The sequence below is a fragment of the Pan troglodytes genome, chromosome 1, assembly GCF_028858775.2.
Source record: "Pan troglodytes isolate AG18354 chromosome 1, NHGRI_mPanTro3-v2.0_pri, whole genome shotgun sequence".
Taxonomy (NCBI): Eukaryota; Metazoa; Chordata; class Mammalia; order Primates; family Hominidae; genus Pan; species Pan troglodytes.
In genome coordinates this window covers 195,025,629-195,037,983 of record NC_072398.2, presented here as the reverse complement: position 1 = coordinate 195,037,983, position 12,355 = coordinate 195,025,629, and the positions used below count along the sequence as shown (strand labels likewise).

General features: G+C 37.7%; 1 protein-coding gene across 6 annotated transcripts in view; it reads left to right on the top strand.

The window, feature by feature from the left end:
• AGO3 (argonaute RISC catalytic component 3) overlaps nt 1-12,355 on the top strand; it is a 132,510-nt gene that overhangs the window by 25,520 nt on the left and 94,635 nt on the right. For 4 of the 6 annotated variants that reach the window (XM_054665731.2, XM_063782732.1, XM_016959123.4 and 1 more), the window contains one exon: nt 10,731-10,851. In XM_054665731.2, coding sequence (XP_054521706.1) covers nt 10,731-10,851 — 121 coding nt within the window. Of the gene's footprint in view, nt 1-296; nt 375-10,696; nt 10,852-12,355 lie in introns of all 6 variants that reach the window. The other 2 variants (XM_063782748.1, XM_016959137.3) reach the window with 2 other exon arrangements.

The window sequence follows — 12,355 nt, the reverse complement described above, 5'->3', positions numbered from 1 at the left end:
AAGAATGGCTTCATAGTTCCTAGCTGGTGCATTAGTAATGGTTTTAACAGAAATATAGATTCTGAAGGGACCAGGTTTTAGTATACTATTTTGAATATTTGGAGGTTGAATTGCATAAGAAACATCAAAATGGCAGAAGTTCAATAGGTTATTGGAAATAAGTGTCTAGCTAAGTGTCAGGAGATAAGTCAAAATGGAGATTGTGATTCGTCAGCATGTAGGTGATAGTTAAAAACTGGGGAAGTATGTAAAAATAAAAGAACTGAGACTAGATCTCTGAGATACTATTATTTCAGGTTTGCCAGTGAAGACACACAGGGATTGGAAAGATAGGAGAACCAGGACAAAGTAGAAGCTATTTCAGAGAAGGCAAGGTAAGGATCATGATTTTCTTTTTTTGTTTTGTTTTTTTTTTCTTTTGGAGATGGAGTCTCGCTCTGTCGCCCAGGTTGGAATTCAGTGGCATGATCACGTGATCTTGGCTGACTGCAACCTCCGCCTTCCAGGGTCAAGCAATTCTGTCTCAGCCTCCTGAGTAGCTGGGACTACAGGTGCATGCCACCATGCCTGGCTAATTTTTTTATATTTTTAGTAGAGATAGGGTTTCACTGTGATGCCCACGCTGGTCTCAAACTCCTGAGCTCAGGCAGTCCGCCCACCTCGGCCTCCCAAAGTTGCTAGGATTACAGGCATGAGCCACTGCACCTGGCCTTAAGGATCATGATTTTCAAGGAACAAAGTTTGATTACAGTGGCAAATACTAAACAAAGCCAGGCGTATAGAGACTGAAAATGCGCCATTACACATGGTTGTTAAGAAGTTGGTGGCCCAGCCTGGTGCAGTGGCTCACGCCTGTAATCTCAGCCCTTTGGGAGGCCAAGGTGGGCAGATCACTTGAACCCAGGAGTTTGAGACCAGCCTGGCCAACATGGTGAAACCCCATCTCTACTAAAAATACAAAAATTAGCTGGGCATTGTGGTACATGCCTGTAATCCCAGCTTGGATTACTTGGGAGGCTGAGGTACGAGAATTGCTTATACCCAGGAGGTGAAGGTTGCAGTGAGCTGAGATCATACCACTGCACTCCAGCCTGGGCGACAGAGTGAGACTGTCTCAAAAACAAAAAAAAGAAGTCAGTGGCCTGATAAAAATAATTCACATATGAAATGACTACAAACATAGTGTATAGTGAAATGCTCTGTATGAGCTGAGCTCAGTGGCTCATGCCTGTAATCCCAGCACTTTGCGAAGCTGATGCAGGCAGATCACTTGAGGTCAGGAGTTTGAGACCAGCCAGCCTGGCCAACATGGTGAAACCCCGTCTCTACTAAAAATGCAAAAATTAGCTGGGCGTGGTGGCACGCGCTTGTAATCCCAGCTACTCGGGAGGCTGAGGCATGAGAATTGCTTGAACCTGGGAGGTGAAGGTTGCAGTGAGCAGAGATTGTGCCACTGCACTCCAGCCTGGGCAACAGAGTGTGATTCCATCTCAAAAAAACAAAAATGCTCAGTATCGATTTTATATTATAAATTATTAAAATTTTGGCCAAGTGCAGTGGCACATGTGAGGCCTGTAATTCCAGCACTTTGGGAGGCCAAGGCAGGAGGAGTGCTGGAGGCCAGAATTTCAAGGCCAGCCTGGGCAACATAGGGAGACCCCTTCTGTATGAAAAATTTAAAGATTAGCCAGGTATAATGGTGTACACCTATAGTCCTAGCTACTCAGGAGGCTGAGGTGAGAGGATTGCTCACTTCAGGAGTTGGAGGCTGCAGTGAGCCATGATTGCACCACTGCACTCCATCCTCTGGGTGACAGAGCAAGATCTGTATCTTTAAAAAAAGAAAAAAGTATTAAAAATTTGTCCTGGCCAGGCGTGGTGGCTCACGCCTGTAATCCCAGCACTTTGGGAGGCCAAGGCGGGCGGATCACAAGGTCTGGAGTTCGAGATCAGCCGGCCAACATGGTGAAATCCCGTTTCTACTAAAAATAAAAAAATTAGCCAGGCATGGTGGTGTGCGTTTGTAATCCCAGCTACCCAGGAGGCTGAGTCTGAAGAATCACTCGAACCCGGGAGGTGGAGGTTGCAATGAGCCGAGATCCACCACTGCACTCCAGTCTAGGCGACAGAATAAGACTCCATATCAAAAAAAAAAAAAAAAAATTTTGTTCTACCCAGCACTTTGGGAGGCTGAGGTGGACAGATCACTTGATCTTGGGAGTTCAAGACCAGCCTGGGCAACATGATGAAACTCTGTCTCTACAAGAAATACAAAAATTAGCTGGGCATGGTGGCACACTCCTGTAGTCCCAGCTACTCGGGAGGTTGAGACAGGAGGATGGCTTGAGGCAGAGGTTGCTGTGAGCTGAGATTGCACCACTGCGCTCCAGCCTGGGCATCAGAGCCAGACCTTGTCTCAAAAAAAAAAAAAAGAAAAAAGATCTAAAATATAATCCCTCTCTTCTCTGTTTTGCATACCTTAAACTTTATCTTGTTGCACAAGTATTTATTGGCTACCTTCTCTGCTAGTAACCACAGAGTAATAAAGATAAGTTAGAGATTGGAAGGATACAAAGAGAGACTGCCAGCTGTTTTAGTTGTGTTTTATAAACCTCTGGATGATTTTGACATTTTGTTATACCTTAGCAATCTTCTTTCTGTCTATACTGTAGTGACACATTCGTTTATTGTAGCCATGGATAATGTCAGTAGACTTTTGGGGAAAATATTCTTTCATGTTGTCTTCTGTAGACTAGAATAATATTTTTCATTCTGTCTTTTGGGAGCAGAGAATTAAGAGGTACCTAATAAAGTGAGATGGAGGTGGATCTCTATAAGCTTATTGTAATTACAACTCACAGGAAAATAATTTGCTCTCCTCTTTTTTACATTAAAGTTTCTCTCTTCCCATTTTTCTGCTGTATAAGTCAGGTGGTAAAATGGGACTTAATGAAATTATTATTAAATTTTACTTTATAATCTGTGCACCAGAGCATGATGGAGTCAAAAGAGTTGGTATCAGAATGTAGGAAGTAGTGATTGAAGTAAGAGTGGTAGGATAGGCTGTACCCCTTTAGAAGATCTAATGTATTCAGGTAGATTTCATTTTTGGAGTTATTACCAATTATTCTTAAGGATTCTTAAATTCTCGCGTGACGTTCTAAAAAATGCATCACAGTATAATTCTGCAAGAATTCTTTTCTTCTCAGACTAAGGTTATTAGTGAAAGGAAGCCACTAAAGATTGGTTAGACATTCTTATCTGTGTTTACTCAGATTTTATTTCCCAAATTACTTTCCCAAGCACTGTTTTAGAAGTTAAAATATTTTATGTATTTTTATTAGTCTAGTTTTACTACTTATGGTAAGCTAAGAACTTGTTTAACAATATACACTTAAATATTTTGCTAAAAGTACTGTATTTGAACAAAAGATTCCACTCCTAACCCTATTGTTATAATAAAAGACTAGTGTCATAAAATATAGAGGAAACTCAGTTATCAGTTTATGTTAATTACCAGAATTATTCATTATTTGTGTTAATTTACTATATTTGATGCTAAAACATTGTAGTGTATTCATTTGTTATTTGGAAGACTTCAGTATAATTCTTAAAATATATTTGTGAGATAATTATGCTTAAATTTTAATATAAAAATATTATTATACATATTTGCTTTTTTAATCTTCAAATTATTTTCACTAATATTTCATTTGGTTCCTGAGACTGTTATCTCATTTTTATTGATAAAGAAACTCAAGTCAGAGAAGTTAAATAACTTTCTTAACAACTTAGTGACAGAATGGGACTAAAAACTCATGCCTTCTTATTTCGGTACTTACATTATCATATATTTTAAAGGTTTCTCAGGCTGGTAGTTTCCCAATTCCAAGTTTCATCGTAATATAATAGCACCTTTGCTACTATAGCTGACTAGATGGCTTAGGAAACTAGATAAATTACTGTTCTAAAGAGTGTTTTTTCTCTAGCTCCACATGCCTACCTATTAAAGATTCTAATAAACTACCCTTTTCCATAATATCCTTTGAGATAAGAAATGAGAATTTACTGTCCCTAGATTTGCCATTTTGTTAGCTTGCATACTAAAATCTGCTGGATGCCCATATTCCCAGTTACTCAGAAGGCTAAGGCAGGAGGATCACTTGAACTCAGGAGTTTTAGGTTACAGTGAGCTATGATCACATCACTGCACTCAAGTCTGGGCAACAGAGCAAGACCTGGTCTCAAAAAAAAAAATTTTTTTTTTCGCTAAAATTCTAAATATATGAATTTGGCCAGGCACAGTGGCTCACACATGTAATCTCAACACTCTGGGAGGCTGAGACAGGAGGATTGCTTGAACCCAGGAGTTGGAGACCAGCATGGGCAACATAGTGAGACCCCATCTCTTTAAAAAAAATTCTAAATATATGAATTAATTGTGTCATATTAGTGAGAGGTTAAAAAAATAATATAACTCTTGGCCCTCATGAAAGATGACTCTCTTTGTAGCATAGGTTTTGTCAGTTATGAACTTAAAAAACTGTCAAGTGGAAAAATTGACCCGTATACTATAGAATTCCAATGCTATTTCCTTAAGGCTCTGAACTAAATTGTCAAATGTAAGTGTAATTATTCATAAAAGTAATATCTAATGCCATGATACGATTTACCATGATAAAATCTACAATGTTTCTTTTCTTTTTTTATTTTTATTTTTATTTTTTTTTTGAGATGAAGTCTCGCTCTGTTGCCCAGGGTGGAGTGCAGTGGTGCGATCTCGGCTCACTGCAAGCTCCACCTCCCGGGTTCACACCATTCTCCTGCCTCAGGCTCCCGAGTAGCTGGGACTACGGGCACCCGCCACCAAGTCCTGCTAATTTTTTTTTTTTAATATTTTTAGTTGAGACAGGGTTTCACCGTGTTAGCCAGGATGGTCTCAATCTCCTGACCTCTTGATCCGCCTGCCTCGGCCTCCCAAAGTGGTGGGATTACACGTGTGAGCCACCGCGCCTGGCCATTGTTTGGTATTTTTTAAATTAAATTTTACTATAAGAGGGTATCGCAGATATTTCATTTTAATCTTAAATTTATATCTTCCCTGACAGTTGGTCATATAGCTGCTCTTTGAACAGTTCTAGCAAAGATGAACTCAGGTACTTTATAAGGTAGTGTAATTTACTTTTGAATAACTCTGGTGGTTAGAAAATCCTGAAAATTTCGTTCCAAAATGTCTAATGTTCCAACTATTTTTCCTAGTTCTTTCTACTCAGTTTTTCACATGACAATCTATCAAAATAGCCAAAAACTTATTCTGTAATTTTCTTTGAGTTTTTCCTATTCCAGACTAAGACTTTCCTATTCCAAACCAGACTTGGTTTGATTTATTTTTACTCATATTACATGATTTCCTATCAGGATTGCCTCCTTCTCGTTATATTTGAATTTTTAGGGTCTTAAATTTTTCACAAATTGAACAGAGTACTCCAAGATGTAAAATGATCTGTTTTAATATATGGTGGGATAGTTACCTGCCTTATTAAGTGGGTTATCTGAGTACTTAAATATATGCAACCTCAGTTTTTTACTTTTGAGGAAGCTACATCATACTGTTAGCTCATTTGGGGCTTGTACCCTTTTCCACAGCAGCAGTGGGTAAGTTGAGATTCTCTAATTTGTTCTTATTACAGTTGAAGTGTTTGGACGTTAAGTGTTTAGGTATTACAGTTACCCTTATTATGTTTCTTCTTTATTTTGTTCATTGTTGTAGTTGTTAGTAGCTTTTAACATAGTAATTTATGTTTTTAACATGCTAGTCATGTCTTCCAAGTATGTGTTGTTGGAGGTTTCTTAACCAACAGATATTTATTAATTACTTACTATATGTAGGGCACTAGATATGTTTCCTTTCCATATGGTATTGATAGTTTTCTAAGGTGGAAAATTATTCCAGTGTTCAAGTATACTTAGAAAAAGTAGGGAAACTTACCCTGCCCCATAATAAACACTCTAGTGAAAACATACGGTACTGGCCAGGCGCAGTGGCTCACACCTGTAATCCCAGCACTTTGGGAGGCCAAGGCGGGTGGATCACGAGGTCAGGAGATCGAGACCATCTTGGCTAACATGGTGAAACCCCATCTCTACTAAAAATACAAAAAATTAGCCAGGCATGGTGGCGGGTGCCTGTAGTCCCAGCTACTCGGGAGGCTGAGGCAGGAGAATAGTGTGAACCCAGGAGGGGGAGCTTGCAGTGAGCCGAGATCACACCACTGCACTCCAGCCTGGGTGACAGAGCGAGACTCCCTCTCAAAAAAAAAAAAAAAAAAAAAGAGAAAGAAAGAAAACATCTTGTACTGGCACAAGAACAGACAAACAGAACACTGGGACAGTATAGAGAACTCAGATTGATTTATATATGGGAAGTGAATGAGATAAAAATGCCATTACAAATTGATTAGTTAAGTATAAGCCGTTTAGTAGGTGGCATGAAGAAACCTGCTCACTAGATGGAGATAAATAAAATTGGGTCCTTGCTGTTTATAAAGAAGAACCAAAAAATGTAGACAAAACTGTAAAGTTAATAAAACATAATTTATCTTTTTGACTTTGTATTAGGAAAGTATTTCTTAATACCTCAAAAGCTTGAAGTCATAAGGTGAAATTTAATTTGATGATGTTCTCAAATTCATTAGTAATAAGAGAAATCTAAATTAAAACATGCTTTTAGTTTATACCGATTAGGCTAACAAAAATTAGAAAGCAGAGCTGGATAATGCCACATATTGGCTGGACGCAGGGAAATAGGAGCCTCAAGGAGTGCAGGTTAGTGTAGTCATTCTTGAGAACAATTTGGCAGTTCATCATTTACTTGATAAGATTCATTTTGACCTAACAGTCTGTTTCTGTGTCTGTAAGCAGAGATTAATTCTCACATGGGTTCATAAGGGGACATGTAAGGAGATAATTCATTTCAACATTGTTTTTGGGTGTTGCAATTAAAGATACTGTGAATCTGCAATGCTGGGGGAGTGGATAGACAACATGTGGAGTACTTTGCATCAATCAGAAACAATGAACCAAGTCACTGAAATTGTATACAACCAATTTTTTACAGATAAATCTTTTAAAAATAATAAAAATAAATATACCATAATAAATATACCACAGCAACGTGAATAGGTTTTAAAACATCTAATGCAGAGGGTAAAAGTAGGTATACATAGAAATAGAAGAATGTTCATCAAACAAATTAGAAGAATAACTTCTTGGGAAGGGGAATGGGGTTAGGAAATGGAGATGGAAAGAAAATCAGTTAGAAGAGGGATATTATACAGATGATGATAACACACCATGAACTGAGGAGTATGATTAAATTTTTTGTACCCAAGGAATAAAAATGGGGCTTGGGAAATTATTTAACAGTGAATGTACATTGGGTTGGAGTAAAAAAAAAAAAAACTATGAACATAAAAAAGAAAAACTTAAAATAATCCAGGTACAAGGACATGAGGCTTTTCTTTAGGATTGTGGTAATCGGGAATGGAAAGTAAAGGACTAGTATAAGAAATACTGCAAAGACGTGGTGTCAACAACCAGTTGGGTGAAGAGATGAGCCAAGTTTTGAATCTGGGTAACTGGGAAGATGGAGATACTATTAATTAAAGAGGAGTAGCGAACAGAAGATAACCACATGTAACTCTGACAAGATGTGTTGAATTCAGCTCTAGATATATTCCATTGAAAGTTCCAGCATTTCACTGAGGTAGGTTATTCACTGTTAGAGCATTTATTGAGGATATACTATGTGTTAGGCATCAAAGCAGGATATATATATATTTTTTGCCAAAATTGTAGCAAAAAATTGTATATGTGTATGTATATATCCTGCTTTGATATATAAGTATACATTTATATATGAACATATATATGTATTTAAGTTCAGAGGTATATGTACAGGTTTGTTATATAGGTAAATTTGTGTCATGGGTTTATTGTCACCCAGGTATTAAGCCTAGTACCCATTAGTTATTTTTCCTGATACTCTCCCTCCTCCTACCCTCTACCCTCTGGTAGACCCCAGTGTCTATAGTTCTCCTCTATGGGTCCATATGTTCTCATCATTTAGCTCCCACTTATTAAGTGAGAGCATGCAGTATTTGGGTTTCTATTCCTGTGTTAGTTTGCTAAGGATAACGGCCTCTAGCTCCATACATGTTCTGCAGAATACATGATCTTGTTCTTTTTTATGACTGCATAGTATTCCATGGTGTATATGTACCACATTTTCTTTATCCAGTGTACCATTGATGGGCATTTAGGTTGATTCCATGTCTTTGCTATTGTGAATAGTGCTGCAGTGAACATACACATGCATGTGTCTTTATGATAGAACAATTTATATTTCTTTGGATATATACCTAGTAATGGGATTGCTGGGTTAAATGGTAGTTCTCTTTTTACGTCTTTGAGGAATTGCCACACTGCTTTCCACAATGGTTGAACTAATTTACACTCTCACCAACAGTGTATAAACATTCCATTTTCTCCACAACCTTGCCAACGTCTGTTATTTTTTGACTTTTTAATAGTAGCCATTCTGACTGGCATGAGATGGTATCTCATTGTGGTTTTGATTCGTATTTCTCTAATGATCAATAATATTGAGCATTTTTTCATATGCTTGTTGGCTGCATGTATGTCTTCTTTTGAAGTGTCTGTTCATGTCATTTGCCCACTTTTTAATGGGTTTTTTTTTTCTTGTAACTCTGTTTAAGTTAAAGCAGGATATTTTTTATTCCTAAGATGTTTTGGCCCTGGTATTTCAGTCTCCTCCATTTTGATCCTTAGAGTGATTTGATTGGGTTTCCCAGAATTCGTAAGGTTGAAATTATACCAGTTTACTGTTGAGTTAAAAAAAAAAAAAATGACAAAATGGTTAAAACATCCCAACAAATTAGATCTGTAAAATTTCACCTAAGAAACCAGATTTTGGCTGGGCGCAGTGGCTCATGCCTCTAATCCCAGCACTTTAGGAGGCCAAGGCGGGCGGATCACCAGGTCAGGAGTTCGAGACCAGCCTGGCCAACATGGTGAAACCCTGTCTCTACTAAAAATACAAAAATTAGCTGGACGTGATGGTGCATGCCTGTAATCTCAGCTACTTGGGAGGCTGAGGCAGGAGAATTGCTGGAACCTGGGAGGCGGAGGTAGCAGTGAGCCGAGATCGCACCACTGCACTCCATCCTGCGTGACAGAGCAAGACGCTATCTCAAAAAAAAAAAAAAAGAAAAAGAAAGAAACCAGATTTAGTAATAGTGGCCACAAAGGAAAACTTAAAATGGCAGAAAATTATTGAAATTTGCTTTGAACTCAAAAATGAATAGGTGAATCAAATTTTTGTTGTAAAATTTACTCTAGAAGAGGCTTGATATTGTTTTCAGTAGTTTCAGTAAAACAAAATTGAAAAGGGAGGGAAAAAATAGAAACTTTGTGCCATGTAGAAAATCGCTCTGGGTATCCAGTCAGCTTGATGTTTTTATTGTTCCAGAAAATGCTGGGTTCTTGCCCCACTTAACTGAGGTAGACTTGAATCTCTCTCTCTCTTTTTTTTTTTTTGAGACAGAGTTTTGCTCTTGTTGCCCAGGCTGGAGTTCAATGGCGTGATCTCGGCTCACCACAACCTCCGCCTTCTGGGTTCAAGCGATTCTCCTGCCTCAGCCTCCCAAGTAGCTGGGACTACAGGCATGCGCCACTGTACCCGGCTAATTTTGAATTTTTAGTAGAGACAGGGTTTCTCCATGTTGGTCGTGTTGGTCTCAAACTCCCGACCTCAGGTGATCCACCTGCCTTGGCCTCCCAAAGTGCTGGGATTACAGGCGTAAGCCACTGTGCCTGGCCTTGAATCTTTTAAATTAGTTTTAGATTATATCAATAGTATGTGAGTACATTCTCATTGTAATATATTTAGATTTTATAAACAAAATAAAAGTGACCCTGTAATCCTGTCACTTCCCTCTCTAGAGGTAACCACCATTTGGAATATATCCTTTCAGTTTCTCTGCTTTTACAAATGTGTGTACAAAAAATACATATTGATTTGTGAAAATTTGGTATTTCCTATATAGTCTGTAAGTTTTGAATATATAAGTCTTGAATATCTTTCTGTGTCAGTTACATTGGCTCAGATGTTTGCTGGGTAAAAATGGAGGTTTTATAATATCCTTACTAGCTAGGTACTGTAAGGATGGGAGGAGAAAGGAACACAGGTATGTTTGCTGCTCTCAGGAGGCTCACAGTTAGAAGAATTGAAAATATATAATCATTATAATAGACAAAGTGTCCTAATAGAGATATGTACTAGGTGTCTTCTTGGCACAGAGGAAAGAGTACTCTTGGAGAAAGAAGTTAATATGTTAGGGAGTGCTTAGAGATGGTAAAAGAGATTTTGAATCACTTTCTAAGAATATTTTGCAGGTCAGATGTATCCTGGAATGATTAAGTAATATGCTTGCTTCATTCTTCTCTGTCTAGTGAAATATATGTCATCTTTTGGCAATAATCAATCTTTTTGGTGTCTTAAGCCAAGGTTCTAAAAGCAAAATCTTTATCATATATGAATATTTTTTAGAATTTTGACAGCTTTATACAGTGGCAGAAATTACTTCTGTTAATATTTTTATGTTTCATCTTACAGAGGATTATGTGAATATATTGTTTCCCTTCTTTAGGGAGGTGGTTGACTCAATGGTTCAGCATTTTAAAGTAACTATATTTGGAGACCGTAGACCAGTTTATGATGGAAAAAGAAGTCTTTACACCGCCAATCCACTTCCTGTGGCAACTACAGGGGTAAGATATGCATTCCTGTATTGGAAAGGTATATTTTTGAAGTGTCTCCTTTTACACGCATTTATTACCATTTTTATTACAGTCCATATATATGTGAGTATTTATCACTGATTGTTTTTAACTTTTTGTTTTGAAATAATTTCAAACTTAAAGAAAAGTTGCAGGAATCATGCAGAGAACTCTCATACACCCTTTATGTAGATTCACTGAGGTTCTGAACATTTCCACCTTTGTTTTATTTTTTTCTTTCTCTCTTGTACATACATACTTATTTTTTCCTGAACCATTCACAAGTAGGTTGCACATACCATGCCCCATTAATATTTATTTTATTTTATTTTATTTTATTTTATTTTGAGACAGGGTCTCGCTTTGTCACCTAGGTTGGAGTGCAGTAGTGTGATCTCAGCTCACTGCAACCTCTGCCTCCCAGATTCAAGTGATTCTTGTACCTCAGCGTCCTGAGTAGCTGGGATTACAGGCACGTGCTACCACTCTTGGCTAATTTTTTTGTGTTTGTAGTAGAGACGGGGTTTTGCCATGTTGGCCAGACTGGTCTCAAACTTCTGACCTCAAGTAATCCACCCAGCTCAACCTCCCAAAGTTCTGGGATTTTGGGAGTACCACTGCGCTCTGCCAGTATTTAATACTTTAATGTATATTCCTAAGAACAATGATAAAAACCCTTGTACAGTTATCAAGTTCATTAAATTTAACATTGATATGATACTTTTATTTAATCAACAACACAAATTCCAGTTTTACCAGTTTTTCCAGTGATGCCCTTTAGTATTATTTTTCTCCTCTGTTACAGAATCCAGTCCAGGATCATGATATAGATACCATGTCGTTCTTTCCCCAGCCTTTTTTTATCCTTCATGACAGTAACGTAGTTGAAGATTATCGGCAAATTATTTTGTAGAATGTCCTTCAGTCTGGGTTTGTCTGATACTTCCCCTTGATTACATTCTGGTTATGTATTATTGGCAGGAATATTATATAACCATTCTTTCCTTATCAGTGCATCATATCAGGAAGCACGCAGTATGTATTTGTTCCATTATTGGTGATTATTGGTGATGTTAACTTTGGTCAGTTGATTAAATTGGTGTCTGCCAGTTTTCTCCTATTGGGGTATTCTTTTCCTCCTTGTAGTTAATAAGCATCTTGTAGGGAGATTCTTTTTGTAATTGTGATAAAACATATGTAACATAAAATTTACCGTCTTAACCATTTTTAAGGTATATTTCAGTGGTATTAAGCACATTTACATTGTTGTATAATTATTACCACCTTCCATCCCCAGAATTGTCTTTATCTTTCAAAACTGAAACTCCATATCCATTAAACAGTATCCATTGCTCCCTCCCCTCAGCCCTGGCAACCACCATAGTACTTTCTGTCTCTGAATTTGACTATTCTAGGTACCTCATGTAAGTGAAATCATAGATTGTTTGTCTTTTTATGACTGGCTTATTTCACAATTTATCCACATTGTTTCATG